This window comes from Pimephales promelas, chromosome 19 (genome assembly GCF_988280905.1).
Source record: "Pimephales promelas chromosome 19, fPimPro1.hap1.1, whole genome shotgun sequence".
In the NCBI taxonomy this organism is placed as follows: domain Eukaryota; kingdom Metazoa; phylum Chordata; class Actinopteri; order Cypriniformes; family Leuciscidae; genus Pimephales; species Pimephales promelas.
In genome coordinates this window covers 7,707,743-7,731,030 of record NC_142787.1, presented here as the reverse complement: position 1 = coordinate 7,731,030, position 23,288 = coordinate 7,707,743, and the positions used below count along the sequence as shown (strand labels likewise).

General features: G+C 37.7%; 1 protein-coding gene and 1 long non-coding RNA gene across 4 annotated transcripts in view; one reads left to right on the top strand and one right to left on the bottom strand.

The window, feature by feature from the left end:
• The window catches only part of rnf121 (ring finger protein 121), a 141,188-nt gene that overhangs the window by 98,974 nt on the left and 18,926 nt on the right, over positions 1–23,288 (bottom strand). For 2 of the 3 annotated variants that reach the window (XM_089123423.1, XM_089123424.1), the window contains exon 2: positions 20,340–20,377. The exons of the other annotated variant lie outside the window; for it this stretch is intronic. In XM_089123423.1, the coding sequence (XP_088979549.1) occupies positions 20,340–20,377 (38 nt within the window). The remainder of the gene's footprint in view (positions 1–20,339; positions 20,378–23,288) is intronic. 3 annotated transcript variants of the gene reach the window in all.
• Positions 1,645–3,225, top strand: LOC120459843 (uncharacterized). The gene is made up of 6 exons (XR_016147517.1): positions 1,645–1,838; positions 2,306–2,360; positions 2,463–2,514; positions 2,623–2,666; positions 2,794–2,854; positions 2,956–3,225. It is a non-coding gene; the product is annotated as an uncharacterized LOC120459843 (long non-coding RNA).

Below are 23,288 nucleotides of genomic sequence, written 5' to 3'. Positions count from 1 at the left end.
TACATTAACTGATCCTGATGAAACTTTAGCAGTGTGTTCGCTGTAAGAGGATGATCACATGGATGTGACTATTGTGAGTCAAAGTTATAGCGCCACCAACTGGCAGCAGAAAGTGTGTCACTTTCAAAATGCTTTGAACTCACCATTTTATTTTTACCCGATTTGCTTCAAACTTCATCTGTATAATGTAAATACATGGCAGATGAAGACCTGTGTTGTGGAAAAATTTAATATTAACTAATATGAATAATAGCCATCATATGTTTCTCTCTCTCTCTCTCTCTCTCTCACACACACACACACACACACACACACACACACACACACACACACACACACACAAAGTGGTAGAACAAATGGCCCTGTTTCTTATGTTAATTATACAGCCTTTGGGTGGCAAGGAGGGGCATGGTCACCTTTTGAGACAACAGATGTGGAAAGTTACAGAAACTAGGAAGGAGGAGTTTTACTGTATAAAATGTCATGTTTGTGGTAAATCAAACAGGTCTTCTGGTTTTCCGAGCTGGGTAGCTGCGGCTCTGAAAAGAGGCCTCCTCACAAGAATAAACCTTTTCTCTTTATTACAGTTTCACTGCATGAAAAGTGGGATTTTCGTCAGTAAGCGGCACTGTAGATTGTCGTGGAAGTTCAGGTTTACGGCTGCACACGGCAATTTACAGGTAACACTCAAAACTGCCGTGAATTGCCGGAAATTGACGTGGGCCTTGCTTGGCAGTTGTCCCCCCATTGTCCCCCCTTCTCCTAAATCTAGAGGAGGCTTTGACATGTAAATGAAAATGCTGTGAGCTATACACATGCAAATAAGGGTAGGGGAGTTTCACCCCAGGTAACATTTTTCTGAAAGGAACTTCATTCTAAGACAATCTCTGGTAGAAATAGATCAGGCTCAGTATAACCTAATTACCGTGTGTTTTTTTTTTATTTTTTATTTTTTTTAACATTGCATCATGACATCCAAAAAGATAACAATCAACAAATAATAATTTCACAATAAATAAGAAACAAATAAAAATAGGACAGAATTGAACAAATGAAATAAAAACAGGAAAGGGACTATCTCTATTGTGTATAATATTATGATTTAAGGGAAAGTTAGAAACCAGTAATTTGTACTATTTAAAGAAAGAAAATAGCATACACATAAATTCACTTTTCAATTAGCTTCAATATTCTTTAGCAAATACAATTGTATCACTACATTTTTAGATACATTTGAGAGACTCAATAAATATACTGAAAACTGAAAATCAGACCCAAAAAAAAAAAAACTTCAAACAAGGTTTAGAATTATTCATTTTACTCTTATGAATATGAAATTTTCCTAATACAATTACAAGATTCATCATAACATTTACAGAAGTAGTTTTCAAAATATAGGCCTATGATAACATCTTGGATGTTAATTCACAGTTATAAACAGATGTTTTTTGTTTTTGTTTTTTACAAAAATTTTTACTGGTTTATTTATTTTAAGTAGCCTAATAAAGTTATTTATTTATGCATATATGTATTTTTACATTTCATGGTAGCCTATTTGGGTATATCCACCTTATTCCTAATTTAAAATGAACAGCAGCAGAAAAGTCAAGGACAGCCGACGACAGCCTTTCAACCGGAGTCAAAAACCAGTAAACGTAACTCTGATTGGCTGAGGCAGCATATCATCATAATCCAACCTGTAACGTCAGCCACTCTGATTGGCTGAGGCAACGTGCCAGGCATGTGGCGTGTTATTCAAGCAGAAATAACGGCACAGATATTCAGCCTGCTTCGCCGTCATGATCGCTGGTGAACCCATCTTTTCCTCTAAATTGAAGGTAAGTTCGTCCAACTTAGTGAATTCTATGTCCATGTGTAGTGTTTGGTAGTTTAGCGTTATTGTCTTAAACTTCACAAATCTGCTGTGATACTGCCGCGAATGTCCAAGGGTGTTAACCTAACGGAACAGTTTTTTGTTTTGCGTTAGCTTGCTGCTCTTAATTCTTTTTTAGTTTCGTTTCAATTTGAACAATTTGGGACACTAAACTGTACGTTAGTACTACAGTACAGTAGTAACTGTACTGTACTAACTCGTACTGAGTGTTCAATTGGCTTTTCCCAATGCGTTTACTGTGAATATCGTCAGAAATTATGAAAAAATAATAAGTGCCAGGGTCATGAAACATAAAGCGCGTAATGTGCTTGTATGCTCTAGTGTACGTAGGCTATCCTTGTTTGTAAAATTGCATCACTTTGTGTGATGGAGTGAAATCTTCAGGTGTTTGTGATTTGTTTTGTCTCTCAGGGACTGTAAGGAGTGAGGTGTCCTTCGCTGATAGGAGAAAAAACACCTAAACAAGGTAACGTTACGTGTTGTGATCTTATCCTCTTTTCTTTTGAACAGGCCCCAGTCAAATAAAAAGTAAAACTAAACTAATTTGTATTAACGTTTGTGTTTATAGATGACTTTGAGCGTGAGACAGTGGTGAAAACGCCAAAGAGAACTGGAACATGGCATGTTATATTCCGTTATAAATGTTTGACCAAGTTATTAAATATCTTATAAATCTGTTCAGTTTCATCATTTGATAATAACTTTATAACACATTTTTTGTGGTATAGATGCAGTGACTGAGACTGGGAGATGCAGTGACTGAAACCTGGTGGTAAGTATTGATCTATTGGCAGTGGAGAAGACACTTTTAATAGACACCTTCTCCCTTGTGAGCTATCAAACTTTGTTATTCTAATTAGAGTATTGTAAACATCACCAAATGTGTTTGTTTACTTCAGTGTTCCAGAAAAAGGTCCTGAAACTACTGGTCGACATCTGCCATCGCCTGAAGGAAACCAGGTAGTGGATGCAGAAGAAACATATTTTTGCTTACAAATGTGGGGACTTGGGGCAGATTGCCTTTGCATACATCTAAATCATTGTCTTTTTCAACTTTGCAGAAGGGGTCATGAAATTCGGTTCCACAGCCACTGAGGTGTATGTACATCAAGGTGAACCTCAAGCACGCGTCGCAAAGACTTGGATTCACTTCGCCCTGATGAGCCAAGCCTACAGGACTTGAATTAAGAGTTTTAAAGGGATAGTTTACTTGAAATTATTTTTTTGAAATGTTTTGGCTTACATCAAGGGCATCAGTCATATAATGGAAGTCTATGGGGATCTCTTAAAAGAGCATGCACAGAGAAGTACAAATTAAACATGATTTAATGAATCATAACTGGAAGTACACGTTGATGGCTTAAGATACGAGACGAGCGGTTTGTGTGAGAAAATGAACAGTGTGTGTGTTTGTGTGTATATATATATATATATATATATATATATATATATATATGATCTGCGCATGCGGCGGAAAGTGCCAGAAGCGATCTTGCACTGGTACGTCACTCATTGTTTACACAGATTTCAGAAGTTTTACTGTGAAGATCTAAACATATTAAGATATATTGCATTTTTGTGTATATCTAAATATGTATATATATATACACATTTATACAATAACAATATAAATACTGTTTGTTTTCTCTCACAAAACGCTCATTTCGTGTCTTAGTCCATCAATGTGTACTTAATTTATGAGTCATTAAATCATGTTTAATTTGGTCTTCTTTGTGCATGCTCTTTGAGGTGGTGACCATAGACCTGCATTATATGACTGACAGACAACAACGGTTTGACCTAAAAATATCAAAATTGAAAATACTGTGGAAACAAAGACTCCTGCATCTTGGATGCCCTTGAGGTAAGCTAAAACATATCAAAAATTAATTTCAAAGTGAACAATCCCTTTAAATTACATCCTTATTATTCGTTCATAATTCTGCCTTCTGTGTTTGATATATCTGTTGCCCAATTCTGATGCCATTCAGGGCAATTTATTTTTGAATAAAGATGCAATATATTATTGATTTATTTGTATAACTGTAGTGCTGTATGTATGTTGTCCCATGTTTCCAGAGGGTGGAGGACATGTTTTCTGTGCTTTGAAGATGTTCTCCTATGCTTTGTACATAGTTGTGTGTTTGTTCTAATAAAGCTATTTCTTTGAATAAACAGTATGTGGCAAATGTTCCTTTCCTCAATAAATTCATGTCCTTGATGGTAATAATAATTTAGTCCATAGGATAACAATGACATGAATATACAACATAATAGCATATCATATGAATATATATATATATATATATATATATATATATATATATATATATATATATATATATATATATTATTATTATTATTATAATTTTATGTCGGCTGACCAATAGTAACAGATCTGCCAACCAATCACGAGTGATTTTCTTGTTTAAATGTAGTGAATTTCAACCAATACTGAGTGAGGAAATTCAAGCCATTCTCTGGCAAGGCGCGCGCAGTGCTGCTATTCATATGCTAATTAGGGCCATTCACACCTCCGCGAGCGCTCCATGTATACGTCATGGTTCGTTTCCGTCAATATGTGGCACAGACGAACGCGACGTTCACAGTCTGTAAATTGTCGTTAACTGCCGAAAATTAGGGAGATTTCCGGCAGTTTACGGGGACGAAAACCCCACTTTTCATGCAGTGTTTGCCTGTTCGGAAAGTTTCTTATACCTTTGATGCTGTTTTCAATTACCTCTAAAACTTGCCATTACAGTTGGTGTCAGAAGTGTTGATCCTGTGCAGAATCTTCTTTCTCCTGGTCGTGGAACGGATTGGACGGAAAGTGCACAACCCTGGCAGCAACAGGCAGCCGGTCTCATACCTCGATGGTTTGAGATAGAACTCAAACACAGGTTAAGAGAGAGAGAGCCAACAACCGCATCCAGACCAGGGGAAATGAAATCTCACTAGGATTAAAAGAATCCGTGGCAATTACAGAAAAGGAGAAAGCATCTCTGGGTAAGAAATGGCAAATTGTTTTATTGATGTTAAGTGTTGATGAATGTGAGTGAACATGAACCGTATTGGCTGAGTTTGGTTCTTTGGTACGAGCAGAGTTAGTTTTTTGAGGGAGAGATTGATCTGACAGTATCAGACCGATCTCTAAAAAAAAACTAAGCTCATGTAGATGGACGGAAGTGGATGCGACGTACCATAATTGCTCGTAGGTGTACAGGGAGACACCTTGGTGTACAGGTAGAGACACCCAGTGAACAGGAGATTCACAACTGAAGTACAGGTTTAGGCAAAATCCTGTTGTAAACTAATCATTCTAGTAAAAGCGGGCGGAGAACCGCGCTTGAATTAATTCTTGTAAAAGTGAACGGAAGAATCACGCTTGATTGATTTGGTGCACAGGAAAAATAGTAAATCGTATTTACAGAGCAAATTTGCTAACCTTGCCGATACGAGGTGACAGAATCGGGTCTGCTGAAGACGTTCAACAGATTATTAGACGCGCGTCGAGGAAAAAATCCAAGAGGGGAGATTCAGCCAATATGGGGTCATCTAACCGTAAACTAGGTTATTTTTACAAACCAGTTTTCGGTCAAATGAAAAATAAGTGCGATTAGGAAAGAGGGTCAGTGAAAAGCAACAAAGGGGGTTGCTGCCGGTGTTTTTTTTTGTCGCGTGTGTGTGTGAGGCTCTGACGGAGCAGAATTCTACTTATAAACAGTGTGTTTGTGATTTCCAAAATGGGGTCATCTAGCAAAAACCTAGGTAATTTTTACACTTCAGTTTTCCAAACTGATACCGAGATTGTCTTTGTACTGAGAACCCTGAAGCTGAACTACGATCTCGACTGTTCTCCGATCAAAAAAGCAGCACGAGACGCACAAGCGCGAGCAGCGGGAGAAGCAGCAAAAACAAACAAGCCTAAAACTAAACAAAAAAGAGAAAAGAAATGGCGATGCTTTGTGTGTACTTCAAACAACCATTCGTTCAGGGACTGTACCATATGCAGACTGTGCAAGAGAGACGGGCACTGGAGCGATGCGTGTCTGAATTTAAAGTCGGACTGAAATACGGGAGGAACGGAAAGCAGGAGAGGTTCTGGTTCGCAGCAGGAAGCGATCGTGTCCGCAAGACAGAGAAGTGATTTTTTTTTTCACACACACACACACACAATGACACGTAGGCCTATACTGATTTATACTATGCTATCTGTAATGAAGAAATCTGCTTATAATTGTGTTTTTTTAGCAATGTTGTGAATGATGAATTGTTGAAAATGTTTGTGAAGTGAAACCAGTTGTTGTGGTAGTATACGTAGGCTATAAAGAATGCGAGCAGACTATGAATTGTTTTATGAAAAAGCAGGTAAAATGAAAGGATCTGAATGTAGGGGAAGAAAATAGGAAAATATGGGTTTTTCCAGATAGAATTTAACAATGAATTGTTGGATTGAGGATAGATAGATGGTAGGAAAAATGTGAGTTTTTCCACGCAGTGAGTTGTTGGATAGAATCAGAATGTAGAAATAAAATGTAGAAGGATGGTTTATGCATGTAGGGGAAGAAGGCAGGGAAAACAATAGTGTTGGAAGAAAACACCAGATAAAGAAGAAGCTGGAATATAAAAGGGAAAACAATAGTGTTGGAAGAAAACACCAGATAAAGAAGAAGCTGGAATATAAAAGGGAAAAAATAGAATTCATGACCATTTTTGAACACTTGTTAAGTCCAAGTAAGTTGAAATGGTATGAAAGGTTTATCAAGCAGAATATGGAAAAGTATTTCCAGTAAAAGTACAAACGTGATAAAATAATGATTGAAATGATGATGTGAATGTGCTTTATTGTATTATAGATATAGTAAATCGTAACTGAACAGTCATGATGGGAAGACAAAAGAGAGCAAAATGCTGTAAGCAGCTCTTCTCTGAAGCTCTAACTTTAAAGATACTTGCAGATTTAGTTTAATAACCATTGTGTTTTCGAACCAAAGGGTTTATAGTGGGGTAGTGAAAAGATGGACTAGCCATCAAACCTTCATTTATCATAAAATAAATTGGAAATTATAGTTTATTTTTATAAAAATTATAAATAGATAAACAAATGCATATATCCTGGTACTTGCAGATGATGCCTTTTCCTAATAACTGAGAAGGGACTAAGTAATACAGCAAATAGTGCATGCTTATTAGCCCGGCTTCCGGATGCTATAATGGGTTTTGAAATCAGTGTTATTGATGATAATGCTAAATTAAAGACAGTCTGTGTTATGAAGGAATTTTGGATCAGGGAATCATTTCCATGACTAAAGTTAAACTTAAGCAGCTATTTAACATGTAGCTGTGGATGAAAGCTGAGATTTTTAACTGAAAAATGTATTTACAGTATTTACCATTTTGAGGCCAAGAAGATTAAGCCAAGCATTCCAGGTGTCAAACATTGTCTTTATGCACTTCCTGGCCAGTAAGTTCAAGATACAGCTTTGCTTTTGTAATGGTTAAGGTTTGACCACTCTGGTCAGACTGATCAGATTAGCGTGTCTGCTGCTGCTGCTGCTGCTGAATCATTTACATTTGCTTTGTCTCAGTGTATTCATGAAATCCTGAAATTTAAATGTATAAGAATATTTTTGTGTGCATTTGAATATAGATCAGTGTTTAAGTCATGATATTAACATTTTGGTCTGAGAAAGAACAGGAGGGGGCTTAGAAGGACCATCGTATTATGTATTGTTTTAAGTTCACAGGGGTGAGAACAGTAAAACACCCAAGAAGGGGGGTTGAGCGTCCCACTGTTAAATTGTATTTCTAACCTGTTAGATCGGGTTTCAATTGGGTTGAGAAAGAGACAGATAAGAAATGAGTTGCAAATACTTTTAAAAAGTATTGCTAATTGCAGAATTGGTAAACTCCTAGAAAATAAAAAAACTAAGTCAGATATTAAACTATGGCCATTAGGAACCTGGCAAATAAAATTTAGATGAAATTTGAAGCATTACTATTTTTATAAAAGATAAAATAGGCTAAGCAAGCAGTGTTACAGGTTTAACAGTTGACAAATGTAAAATGTGAAAAAAAACTTGACCAAAACTTGAAAAATTGACCAAGAAAGGATTTTAGAAGCTGATGTTGATTTTAGAAAATAAGCTGTGGTTTGGCTGAAACAATTTGCATATCTTAATCTTGTGTGTTGGGACGGAAGCTGCCAGCATGACAGAGTCTTAATCCGAGTAGAAATGTGTAATGTCTAAATTCTCTTATAAAATTGGGCTTGTATTAAAAAGTACAAGTAATTTATGGAAAAGATGCCTTAAGCTGGGCTAGAGTTAAAGTCTGAAGTTACACGTTTTGAAGGAAGCAGGAAGTACCAGTCCTGAATAACTCAAGAGTCTGTCTCTCTCTCTCTCTCTCTCTCTCTCTCTCTCTCTCTCTCTTTCAATGACAGCTAAAAGCTGTTATCTGAGTGTGTTATAAGTGATAATAAGAAGCAGAGGACAATTTGTAAATACTTTAGGAGCAAACCTGAATGATTTTAAAGACGTCTTTAAAATAATGCAGACCTTATACGATAGAAGAGACATTTTTTGATTAGTTTATTTTAGGACCAGTAACTTCTTTGTCTCATTTTCTTTAGCCTCCACCATTCAGAATCGATGGCTCTAGGCTACAGATATAGATGTACACTGAATGTACGGTCGTGATCTAAATTTCCAAGCATTGTGATTTTGCTGAGGATGTTTAAAAGGTTAATTTAATTAAATACTGTCCTACTGGACTGTGATGATTCTTGAATGTCTTCTCACCAACACCCACGAGAAAAGTCATAACTGTCAATTTTTAGAAAAGTCTCTTTGATAATTCTGCCAAATTGGATGGAGCTGTAACCAGTATGCATGAGGTGTCATCCCAACGACGGGTACGATCTTCGATAGCCCTAAAAGACAACCTAAGGCAGGGTTTCACCGCTACTGGGCACCTGCCCACCAGGAAAAAGAGGTGTAAACTGTGCGAAGGGAGTGGAATGTGATGCCACTTTGGGCAAAGGGCATCAGAGAGGGGACTCAGAGGACTGTGATACAGTTTAGTCTGCTTCAACCAAGAGTCCACTCCCAAATATACTTTAGAATGAACTCATCCTCCAAAATGGCTTAATTATCATTGAGATAAAAGAAGTGAAGTTATTTTGTTTCAACACATTTGAAATTCAACACAATCTAAACAAATGGTAGTCGATTGTAGAAATGGGGCCGGTGTGAGACACAGGGAATCTTATCAGACAATGGGGTGTCTCAAACATCATTAACATAGACCACAGTTGGATGCATCCGATGTGGAGACATTGACAAACATTTTTATGATGTTAATTGCCTTAAGGGCAAGGAGTGTGTGGCAAAATCAGGGTAGAGACATGGTGGTGGCTAAAGATTAGGACAACTAAAAGTCTGAATAACAAAGGTCAAAAGTTTAGTGTAAGGAATTTACCCTGTCTAAATTACAGTCTTAGGAGGCTGTTGAAAAGATTATTCGTTTGTTTGAGAGAGAGAGAGAGACTGCTTGAAGAAGAAAGGTCTGTGTACTCTATCTTTCTGTTTTTCATTCAGACAAAGAAGCTGAAGCAATTTAATGATAATGAACCAAAACCAACACAGCTGACTTTTCTAAAATCAAAAGAATAATGAACAAACATGTTTTAAACTATAGTTAAGAGGCCATAGAAAATAATTAGATAAAAGATATAGAAATACGCAGGGTCTAAAATATCATTTAAACTGTAAATCTTTTTAGATAAAAAAATAAGAAATATGAACGGTTCATATTTAGATGTATTTTATGGTGATTGCACTTTATGTCTAGATGAGAGTGAGTTTAGAGGAGTTGCTCTATCAGAATAATGTGTATCATTAACCTCTGGAAAGAATTAAGGCGAATAACAAATTCAAGAGAGGTTGATAATTTTATGGCAAGAACAAAGTGACATATTGGCTAAGATATCGAATTATCAAGAGAGCCCTTAACGTTTATGATTAATTTAAACAAAGGAAAAATTATGACTGACATTGACAAGTCTGTACAGCATGACCTGACTTGACAGAAAATAGAAGGTAAGACTGAGGGCTATTAGCCTTCAAATGATGAGGACACCATTGTGTTAATTTGATGCAAGGATGAATTTATGCATCAAAAAGGGGGATGTAATGGTAACAATGGCCAAATATAATATGGTTTAGGGGACAAAAAATGTCCTAAAAAAAAAAATTGTTGTATAACAAATTGCAGGACTGATCCGACGGGAAGCGCCAGGGCGAAAAGAAACTGTATACTTAAACTCAAAATTTATTTTTCTCTACAGAGCAGAGCAGATTTTGATACAGGAATGTGCCCAATTGAATAATGACTGTTGAATGTGTCCCCTTAGTGGATAACTCTGCTATTCTCCATATAGCTGTAGTAAAACCACGTAAAGGAGGTAAAATTACCATGTGATTACAATGTGCTTCACAACTGCATTGACCATGAGAATGCTTTGCTCACAACAGGAACTTTGCACTTTTATCATGCTTCTTAACAAAAACATTGGTGTGGGAAGATTTTGAGCCAGATCACATCTCATACTCACATTCTCATGCTGGCTCCCTGTTACAAAAACAGGGCCAAATTTGCATCACAATTGTAAAACTCCCTAATCTTTGTTTTGAGGCATGATGAATTTACACATAGACACAGCTAAATGCAGACACATAGATAACACCATTTGATAACTGATTTTGTTTTGTTTTACTTTGAGTTTACTTTATTATTTGTTTTGTTTCTGCACATTTGTATTTTGTCCATTTTATTTTCAACAATGTTTTTGGACATTAATTCAATTTAATCTCTGTGTTTGGTTTGCAATGACAGAAACAGTGTAAGGGCTAGTAAGATCTTCTTTTATTCTCCCTTGACCATATTTTGGAAGTACATAAATTTAAGATAAATTTGAATCTGACCATTTCAAATCTCTGACCATCAAGAATGCTGTACGCTTTTGTTGTTTGTTGTACCGTATGTTCTTTTGAATCACAGAATTCCTGCTACCTATAGTTCACAACTGTCTCCTGCCTCGGAAAGAGGAACCAGCGTTTGCTCCCAGATTCAGTGCCTTTTCTTGTGGAGGTGTGAAGTTTTTTTTTATGGAACAGTGCAACACTATGTGATAGAACCTCCTCATGCAGGGCTGAAGGGAGAACAAAGACTTAGACCTGACCAGCGGATATTGCAACAAGCCTGGACGGAAAGTCTGGAGATGAAACTACACAACAGAAAACATATCTTTATGGACTTTAACTTCATGTGGGTGGCCAACGGTGCCAAGGGATGATGGATTTTATTTTCAGATATACAAAAATCGGATATGAAGAGTATAACTGTGATGATACGACTGAAATTTTTCTATTGATTTTTATTATTATGATTATGGGTAATCTGAATGATAAAAAGGGGGCAGTTGTTGTGGAAAAATTTAATATTAACTAATATGAATAATAGCCATCATATGTTTCTCTCTCTCTCTCTCTCTCACACACACACACACACACACACACACACAAAGTGGTAGAACAAATGGCCCTGTTTCTTATGTTAATTATACAGCCTTGGGGTGGCAAGGAGGGGCATGGTCACCTTTTGAGACAACAGATGTGGAAAGTTACAGAAACTAGGAAGGAGGAGTTTTACTGTATAAAATGTCATGTTTGTGGTAAATCAAACAGGTCTTCTGGTTTTCCGAGCTGGGTAGCTGCGGCTCTGAAAAGAGGCCTCCTCACAAGAATAAACCTTTTCTCTTTATTACAGTTTGCCTGTTCGGAAAGTTTCTTATACCTTTGATGCTGTTTTCATTAACCTCTAAAACTTGCCATTACACCTGTGAATGGATTCTTGATATCTTTGATACTGTTGCCGTGGCATAAACTTTACCATTCTTTCAGAATCACTTCGGGCGATAGTTTAAACTCAAAATCCTAAATAGGGCTATAATGCCCTCTTGTGTCATTATTTTTCTATATTTATTATGTATGTGACAGAGGATGTTGTTTTATTGCGAGTGTACACAAATATAGGTAAACAGCTTGCAGTCTGAATGTTGTCCTGTATGAACAAAAAAATAACGGATTGTTTCCTGTTTCCACTGTTCACACACACACACACTCCGGCTTGAGAGAGGCACGCGCGTAGAAGTGTGTGTGTGTGTGTGTGTGTGTGTGTGTGTGTGTGTGTGTGTGTGTGTGTGTGTGTGTGTGTGTGTGTGTGTGTGTGTGTGTGTGTGTGTGTGTGTGTGTGTGTGTGTGTGTGTGTGTGTGTGTGTGTGTGAGAGAGAGAGAGGGGGGGGCGCGATTGAACTGAGCGTGTGTGTGTTAAAGTTCCCTCTGAGCGTGTGCACTTCTGAAGCCACTGCCGCACAGAAAATAAAAAATGCCACGCAGAGGACCGACGCGAAATGTGTGGAAATCCATTTGATTGTAGTTTTAGTGAGAAATAATTTCAGTGCTCTGGTTAACCGCTGTAGAGTGAAAACTGGTGAATGCAGTTTACAGCTTTCATAGAAAGAGAATAATGTGAGAACATGTGATTGGCAGTGAGTCCTGTGTGCGGACAAAATAGCTCAATACGAGAGGCAACGAGAAACAATAAGATACACTTCATATGTATTTTCAGTCTTGTGTACTTATATCATGTGTCCGTTAAATTCATGACATCTGTAGGGCGTCTCATTTTTCATTTTAGGTTTCAGAAGGTTACTCACGCATACTTTGTGGTTTATATATATGCCCTCGATGCACACTTTTGCACCCACACTGTCAAAAAGAACTGGTGTCGAGCTTGCATCAGTCAAAGCAGGGTTACGTTTTGCATGTCGTGCACAATAACCCTCAAGGCACCATGGTGGCAGTGCCACTGGCTTATATATATATATATATATATATATATATATATATATATATAAATAAATAAATATAGCTGTGAGCAGCGATGAGGGCCAAAGGCGGTGGCACCGCAACCCCGACACTTTAAAGGCACCGGGATTGCGGTGCCACCGGCTTGGGCCCGCAATCGCTGCTCGCAGCTATATTTATTATTCTATTCTACTATTATTATAAGAACTTCGATACGTTGTTACTTGAAAATGCTACTGCTGCTTGTCAGCTTTTGAGATATGGTTTTCTCCAGATTAAACATTTAATATGTTTTTTAAAGTTATTGTTTTATCGATATTATGAACAACCGTTTATCTATTCACAAAACTTAGTTTACTCAGTGTATCGTTTTATTTAGGTGTAGCCTACATGTGGCAACTGTGTTAAAACCCTATTGTACACTGACAACAGCAGCTGAAGTTTGCTGCGATTACATAGCCTATAATTTTTTTAACTTTATACATGCTTGTCTTACATAAAATAGCATCAAACTAAATGGCTATATACATAAACAGTGTTTGCATTGGATTACGTTCTTGATCAAATCAAAAAATTACGCCATAAAGTACCGTATTTTCCACACTATAAGGCGGCTCACTGACAGCAACAGCTGGCTATTTTGAATGAGACAACTCGGTTACTGTGAACGGGGAGCGCTTTATTAACATTCTGTGACGCGCGAGCAGCACCGGGGACAGTGTGTCTGTTAAGAGTGAGCGCTTGGGAGCGGGCACGTTACTTACACACATAACCTGATTTATACGACTCGAGGTTGAACTGCCGTGTGACAAAGCTGGCATAAAGGGCGTCCCACATCGGACGAGAAGCGCCGCGCCACGCCAGGTCTAGGACAACTCCAGGTATCGCACACCAGACTCGCACTTTCTCATCAGTGAATGGCCAGCAATATTGTTATGTTTAATGACATTATGAAATGAAGATAATGACTGTTCTATGTTATGATTGTACTGTACAATTAAATACAATCGGAGTCTGCAGTCTGAAAACTTTACCTCAGAGCATCCGTTTACTGAATGAATTGAGAATCTCACCTGAAAATCCAATAACATCAACAATTGTCATTTAAGCAGCTGATTTCTGTAAATGAATGCAAAACTAAATATATATTGCAGCATAGGGCGAAGTCAGGATCCATTAGAAACTATGTATATATCTATGTAAATGGCGCTCTGTGGCGCAGCAGGATTTTGAACACGGTCCTGAGCTGTTGCTGGGCGCCGCGGATAGACGGCGAATGGCGGCGCTGGTGTGTGTGCACTCATAGAGAATAATGTGTTCGAATTTTAAAGATGTGGCGCTGCACTACGCGGTGCTGAGCTTCTCGTTCGGTGTGTAACCGACCTCCTTAAGATGGACAGGAGCCCGAGTTCGCAGGTGAATTTAATAACGCAGAGCATTGTTTACCAATTGATCCATATATAAGGCGCTCCGGATTATAAGGCGCACTGTCGTTTTTTGATAAAATTAAAGGCTTTTAAGTGCGCCTTATAGTGCGGAAAATACGGTATATATACACATGAAAAATACATTTACAAAATTAGTACATACAAATTCAGGTCCAAAATGTTTGTATGCATTTGTCGTTGGCACGAAATGGCTTAACTAATTTGATAATAATTTTAAATGTATTTGCATCTATAATTTCAGACATAATGTTTTAGTTTTAAGTCTTACTTTCAGGTTGTGGCCCAACAACTGCTGCTTCTGGTTTTAAAGTTGGAACTGCTTCATGTTTTAATAACAGTTTCTTGTTGAATCCGACATTGAATTTGTGGAGATTCCACAAATGATTTTGTGGAGAAACTTCGCAAAATGCACAGCACAGAGAGCTAAATTACGATTGTAATTTTAAACGTAATCAAACATAAATTGTACCCATTGTTGACGAACTATAACGTCCGTGGGAAGACCAAACACAGAAGACGAGCAGCAGAAATATGGCCATGCCCTTTTTTGCATATTCCGGAGGGAGGGTTGATGCAAATGTATGGGTTAGTTACGTTTAAAACCCGTTGCAGTCCCATTCGAGTAATTTTTGTAGGCATTAAAATTTCTGATTTTTAAAAGACGATATCTCAGCTTACATTGAACTTTCAGCGCTGCAACTTTGCAGATACTATTCATGCACCAACAGCAACATTACACACTATTTAAAATGAAAAAAGTGAAATCGCAATCAACCCCCCCTTTAAGATTTTCAAGTGAATCGTAGAGATCATGATTTTATATGCCCTCGTAATAATGTTCAAATAAGGGGGCCAATAGCGGACATGCCAAAGCCAGTTGTGTTTCCACTGTCACTTCCGGGGCTTGATTGGTTCTCGACGGGGCCAATGCCCAGAGTTTTTTGGCCAGCCGAATACCTTGGCAGGCCAGCTCTGGCTTTAGGAGTGCTTTTGAATCTGAGTCTGGAGATAGCAGCGCTGCAAAGGATTCCATATATCAGCTGATCAGCATTAAAGACTTTTAAAATCATTTTAGCTCAAAACTATCTTTAAAAGGTACATCGCGCAAGTCTCTGAGTTTATGCAGAACTATGCCCCCTCTGACGATAAGCGAAATTGCAACCAGAGGTGTGCACGCTCATGGACCACACGCATGCTTGTACGAGCTGTTCATAACCAAAGGAGCATCAGCCCAGCCGCACAAATCTTTTGTTAGTCATAATGTCTTCAGAGGTAATAAAGTTATAAATCTGCTAGTCATTTTAAATATATGAAAGGAAAGGCATTTGAGTAAATTACACACTTATGTGTAAGGGGAAAACGGGGTAGTAGAAAACTTCGGTTTTTGTTTCCATCTATCTCCATGTTGAACTGTTTTATGTGCTTACTGTATCCACTTATAATTGTATTATTATGGAAACACCTTCATGAACAATACAAGTTATTACTTTGTATAGCATCCCGTTTGAGCCCTAGAGCAGACAGGAGATCTCTCCATTCGTTGAAAGCCTTCCCGATGTTGACTCTCGTCTTATTCAACGCCTGGCACTGGACAAAAGTTTTATTTTCTTTGTCTTGCGTGGAGTTTGCATTGGGTTTGGAATAAACTACAAACTCTTTGAATCCATCTTCTACTTTTGTCGCTCAAGTTGTCGTCACTGATACGGAGAATGGTGGTGAATACACAAACCTGCCAGACATAGCCAGGTGAGCGTGAACGCGCATGACGTCACACCTTGTCTTAAATTCTGTACCCAATAACTCTTATTTATTTTACTGTACAGGATTATAGAGACAATTGCAGTGATCAGAGAAGGGCTCATACAGCCCATCAGGCAATTGTTTAAGCCAGTCCCTCCAGAAAAACGCGATTATGCGATCGCTGAATTCAATGCAAAATCAGCCAAAGTCCGCATATTTATGCGGGGGCCGCATTTTTTCAAATAAGCCGCACTTTCGCCGCATAAAATGCCGATTTCCATGCAAAATATGTGGGGCTTGCATGATTTCATAATCCTCGCATTTTCGTTGCAAAAAAAAAAGTCACATATATCTTCGCAGAAAGTTGAAAAATGTTGCGTTTGCTTCGTACAAGAGCAGCCATTTCCCCCTGTTTCCATGGGAACGTTATGAAATGACGCAAGTACGCGACGGGATAGCTCACAGCTGAAGTTATTGCAGAGGCCAGAAAGACTCACGGAGGCGATTGACATCACAAATCGAACTCGTATAACTGTCTGTCACACGTTCTACCGTCACATCGTTACTTAATAAACAAAATAAGATAAAAGAATAAGCATCAAACAGAAATTACCCGCACACATGGGTTGTTTGAGGCGCACACACTGCAGACAGTTCAGCGCGCAGCTCTTAAAGGGGCCACACCTTAGTTACACTCGTTACAGTCTGAAATAAAACATTGCTGATTTTGTAATTGTGAAAGAGAGTCTATTGTGCACTTATTCTTTGAATGTCCCTATTCTTCAATCTTTTGGAATGAGATGTCTCAATTTCTAGGTTTTAAAATGAATTGCAACCTTGTCTTAAATTTGTCATCTTCATGATTTTTTTCTATTATTAGGAAAATTTCATATTCATCAAACTAAGTGGAGTAACTCAAAACCCAACTTTGCTCATTTCAAAACAGCCTTTAAAATGTATCTTGAGTCTTTAAAATTTAAAAAAAAAAACGAAAAGCCCAAAAGATCTGTATCTCTGCTAAAGAAATTTAATATGTCTGTGATGCCCTCTATCTTTATTTTTTTTTTCTTTATTGTTTTCTTGTTTTTGTTTTTCCAAATTGTTGTTTCATGTTTTAGGCTACTTCTCATATGTTATACTTATCAGAAAATGTGTAAAAGAAATGTCAAGAACTTGATATCAAACTCTGTGATTTTGAAAATGTTTTTGCAAGTTCCTGCAATTTTTGCAAGTTCCCGCAATTTTCGCAAGTTCCCGCAATTTCATCGCATAAAATTGCATAAATATCCCGCATATTCCATCGCATTTTTAAAGAAAACGGGCCGCATAATCAAGGATTTTTGCCCGCAACAATCACAAAAAAACTCCGCGTTTTTCTGGAAGGACTGTTAAGCATATATGGGTTAGAAAAACGGTTATTTTTAAAGGAGTATTTCACTTAAAAAAATCTTTTGCTGATAATTTACTCACCCCCATGTCATCCAAGATGTCCATGTCTTTCTTTCTTCAGTCGAAAAGAAATTAAGGTTTTTGATGAAAACATTACAGGATTTTCTCCATATAATGGACTTCATTGGGTACAAGAAGGTCCAAATGATTTTCAGTGCAGCTTCAAAGGACTTTAAACAATACCAGATACTGTCAGAAAAAAAGGTACGAAAGCTGTCACTGGGGCGGTACCTTTTCAAAAAGGTACACTTTTGTACCTAAAGGTACAAATATGTACCATCAAGGTACCAATATGCACCCTTTAGGTCCAAAAGTGTACCATGAAGGTACCAATATGCACCCTTTAGGTACAAAAGTGTACCTTTTGAAAAGGTACCGCCCCAGTGACAGCTTTCGTACCTTTTTTTCTGAGTGGACAATGAATAATGGTCTTATCTAGCGGAACGATCGGTCATTTCAAAAATAAATTAAAAAGTTTAAGTTTCGGTTCAATACGAATACATGTACCGTTCCACCCTTAAGTTTAACAATGTTCACACCATGGATCATAGATGATATACGGATACAGCTTCAAAGGGCTTTAAACGATACCAGACAAAGAATAAGGGTCTTATCTAGCGAAACGATCGGTCATTTAAAAAAAAGTTTACATTTTATAAGCACAAATGCTCGCCTTGCTCTGTTCTGTGATGCGTCATTCGAGTCATTTGGTTAATTCAACGAATGAAATGAATCGAAAAAAGATTTTTTGAAAATGTGAAAAAACATTTTGATGAACGAGTACGAACGTGCATCACAGAAAAGAGCAGGGCGGGCATTTGCGCTTATAAAATGTAAACTTTTTTTTAAATGACCGATCGTTCCGCTAGATAAGACCCTTCTTCATTGTCTGGTATCGTTTAAAGCCCTTTGAAGCTGTATCCGTATATCATCTATGATCCATGGTGTGAACATTGTTAAACTTAGGGGTGGAACGGTACATGTATTCGTATTGAACCGAAACTGTACGGGAGTCATGGTTCGGTGCACAAATTTACACGAATACAACGGTATAAAAATAAATAAAACCCGCGTGCATATTAATTAATGTAATGTGGAACTACTGTTAGATACGCGGGTTCTTTAGGGACACATAATCTGTACCATTGGCTAGCTCTGAACCCGCATTCACTTCAAACGTTGGCTTTATACGCTCATCCTATTCGCTTTGCGTCAAACTAGACGCAAATTTTGGTGCTCTATTCGCGTTTGGTGTGACCGCATAACGAACAGGCTGCGATGTCAAGATTGCAGTGTGTGTGTGTGTGTGTGTGTGTGTGTGTGTGTGTGTGTGTGTGTGTGTGTGTGTGTGTGTGTGTGTGCGTGCGTGCGTGAGCGAGATAGAACAATGGAAACATAAAAAGTGTTCTTATATTTGTGTACACTCGCAATAAAACACAACATTGTGCTTTTGTCACCATGTAAACTCTCTTGACAAAGTGTAACCTACAACTGTCACCCAACCAAAATCACACACACACACACGGTTTTAAAAGCAAAACATATTTATCCAACTCAATACAATCTGTGGATCCCATCTTTTGGACATTCGTCATATTCCTCGGCTAACTAATCTTACACATTCTGCATTGATTAAAAAAGAAGATCAAATGTGTTTTTAATGGTAGTATTATTTTATACAGAAATCAATTATTTATAATTCAGATGAGAATAATGTTAAATTGTTAATTAATAATGTTAGCCTAATAAAAATTAAGGAAAATAAATATATCGATCTGAAATAAAGCAAAATAATTTTAAATTAATTCAGGTACAATTACCAAACTTATCACAAGGTCTTTTTGTCTTTTTATTCATTTAATTAATAAACGAAGGAATTATATAAAACTATTGTCAGTGCACTACAAATAAACAGGTTCTATGCCTTTATTAATACAACTTATTTAAAAAATACAATGCCTTCTGTATTTTTGTTTTGCTTTTCCCTCCATTGTACAGAAATCGTACCGAACCGTGAAGTCTGAACCGAGGTACGAACCGAACCGTGACTTCTGTGTACCGTTCCACCCCTAGTTAAACTCATCCCGGTGTTCCACGCAGAAACCACTCCCATGTGCGTTGCCGTTGTTACATATACTGGTGATTGGATTGAACAAGATGAATATATGCAGAGAAGCGCTCAGAAAAGTATGACGTATAATTGTATTCACAAGCCCCGGCAGCCAATCACAAACTCCGGATACATGCAGATCTACCTTAGATTCCGCAACGTTGCTTTGATTTTGCCTTTCAACCCGGAAGGAGCACTGTATTGAGTGCTTTTAGTGTTTTCAGTGATGAACAGCCTGTAAATATCTGATCACATGTCAAAAAACTTTGGTTCTTTTTTAGCCTCATGGTTCGCGCCGACATATAGCACAACTGCGGCTTCAGCTCCCTGAGTTCGATTCCCAGCTCGAGTTCCTTTGCCGATCCCATTGACGCTTTCCTGTCAATCTTTACTGTACTAGGCACAGTCACAAAAAGGCCAACAGTATAACTTGAAAAAAATGTGTTTTGGTGTTTCAGGACCCTTTAAGCACCTTGTATGTACCCAAGTTCATAATGTTTATTTTTCAAGCACCTATGTTTGTTTTCACATACTTTTCAGTGCTTGAATCCAAAATGGCAAAAAAATGGCAAATTCAATAACTTTCAAGCATGGAAATGTAAACTGTGGGGGAGTACATGCAAACTACCCACAGAGCCACCGTGCCTCCCTTTAATAACCATTACGTTAAAAATAAATACATTTAATTGCAGAATCTAAACATATTTATGGTTGTATGAGTTTGAATAAATATATTGTAAATAACAATAATAAAGAAAGGTACAGACCTCCACTTCTCCTCTGGTGAGAGCTGGGACAGATCAATCTGTTGAAATATGAGTGATTTCAGCAGTTAGTTGTAGCAACATTCAAGCAGAAGTGCACTTCATTACATTACAACCTTAAGCTAACAAACATTCAATTACTTAATCCATATCACAAATCACATAAATCACAAACGTTGTGATTTATCACAAAGCTTCATCGTGGACCCACTCCTTATAATTTAGCATAATTTAGCAATGGATAATGTCATACTGCAAATTGTAAAATATACATTTTCAATATAACAGTTCGAGGAGAGATGATACATCTCATGGCTATAACTGCCATGTGCTTTTAAAGAAATGCTTAAAGGGATACTCCACCGGGTTTTCATATTAAACTATGTTATTCCCTTAACTAAGACGAGCTGATGCATACCTCTCTCGTCTCAGTGCGTGCACTCTATCGCTCTGTATTGCCGCAAAACTATGTTAGCACTTAGCTTAGCCCAGTGCATTAAATATGGGCCAAAAAGAAAAGTGACAAAACACTTCCTCGTTATCCCTATTTAAACACAGTTACTCGATTAGTGGAACTCGACCTAGGCTGGTGACACAAAATAAAACGTTGTGTTTTTCTAAGCGTTTAAAATTGATGACTATATTGTATGGCGGAATACCATAAAAAAGTGCTTTAGAGCACTTCAACTTGGCGCAATAATACCTTCACTCGTGAAAAGTCCTCTTACCGGCTCCCGCTTTCTCGCTCTCCCCCTCCCTCTTATTTCCGTCAATGCAGCCAACATGACATGCGACAAAGCGGGAGCCGGTAAGAGGACTTTTCACGAGTGAAGGTATTATTGCGCCAAGTTGAAGTGCTCTAAAGCACTTTTTTATGGTATTCCGCCATACAATATAGTCATCAATTTTAAATGCTTAGAAAAACACAACGTTTTATTTTGTGTCACCAGCCTAGGTCGAGTTACACTAATCGAGTAACTGTGTTTAAATAGGGAAAACGAGGAAGTGTTTTGTCGCTTCTCGTTTTGGCCCATATTTAATGCACTGGGCTAAGCTAAGTGCCAACATAGTTTTGCGGCAATACAGAGCGATAGAGTGTACGCACTGAGACGAGAGAGGTATGCATCAGCTCGTCTTAATTAAGGGAATAACATAGTTTAATATGAAAACCCGGTGGAGTATCCCTTTAAAGGGCACCAATTATAATGCAGCAACAAATTATTTCACAGTGTACAAAGATAATTTAAATCTCATTTCCCAGTGATGAAGGTGTTGCTGGTGCTGGTTCAAAGTTGGTTCGGAGTTGGCTCAACTTGCGAACCGCTTCAGAACCTATTTGTTTTTCCACTGACTAGAGCGCCCAGGGAACAACGTCGTTACGTCACTGTGTACATCGCCTTACGTCTTAGCTAGAAAGACTTGCAAGTACAACATTACTTTGGGATTATCTCACTCCCATATGGACCCCATTGAAAACAAGATGGCCTATCTTAAGGGGCTGTCCTTAATGAAGTAGAAATTGCAACGTTACAACTCAGTGTGGTCTTAACGAGGGTAACACGGATCAGCTTTTATCAATGTCTGTGATTGCTGGCTGGTCTATTTATGAAGGCTTGTTTAACAAGTATCCTACAAACACAGAAAATGGAGAAAAAAAGGAAAAAACAAGTTTTGTGCAGCTGCTTAGGGGAACTCCTAAGCCACTAAAAGTCCTCTTCCCTGCTCTTAGCAGATCTCGCCTTAGGAGCCCTTTTAAGCGCTAGGAATCTTAAACCGATTTTATATTAACTGGGATTTCGTGTCACTTTTAGGGGAAATTATAAGAAAACGTCATGACTCTGAGAATTTTCTTAGAATTTGGCCACTAGGAGCCACTTTTTGCGCAAAAATTCTTTAGGGATACGGGCCCTGGACTACTCTTCATTAAAGCTCAGGGTGACGGGTTGCCAGATATCACAAAAAAAGCAAAACAAGCCCCTTAAAAATGCAGTATAATAAACACATATGGTAAAAATATATATTATAATTGTAATATAAATATATATTATAATTATATTATAAACTGATAAAGCAATGCATGAGATTGAAAAAATATCCAGCAACACTTTATTTAAAGTTTAAATGCACCTTTGAGTTGTATTTAATAATTAATATCAATCTGTTGTGGGAAGTTCATCTAAAAGTTGATGAGTGTGTTTTGTTTACTATATTTTGCTATCAAAATAGTTAACCAAAGAAACAATTTACTACATAAAATAAAAATAAAAATCAAACAAGGTGACATACTTTTCATTTCTAAAGTATTTGTGTTTGTTTATTATACAAAGCCCTTTTTGTCGATGTTTTGTGGATAACTACATATAAATAACTATATCGCAAAATATATTGTTACCGTGAAATAAAATTAGTCATGCCGTGAAACACAATTTTGGATATACCGCCCACCCCTATTACCAGCTGTCGTTGAAACAATGGAGGATGGTGTACAGATCACCGAGGGCGGGGTCAATGCCACAACCAAACACCATGTAAAAGTGAATTTTGCATGATAGTGCCCTTTAACTTCAGTTACATTGTCAAAAGTTAAAAGGACAGTCAGTCAACTACTAACGTAACACAACAACGTAACATAATTATTACTAGCTGATTCCGCTTCACTCTCGGCTTATTTAACAGCAGCAAAACTGGACATGATAGTCACAAATTTTGTCATGCTTATTTAAGTTAAGAGAACTGATGGGGAACTGATCTCACTCGCGGATAACTGGTTCTCTCTGCCCGACTCTGGCTGGATCATCAGTTTGCAGGATGTGTGGCACGTTATAAATGAGGGTTGCCAACAGGGACGGTGTAGAGTGCCCTCTGGTAGACAAACTATACAACTCCAACATTCATGACATGGTTGAAGTGTGTTTCATCCGTTTTTATTTTATTTTTAAAATATTCATTTAT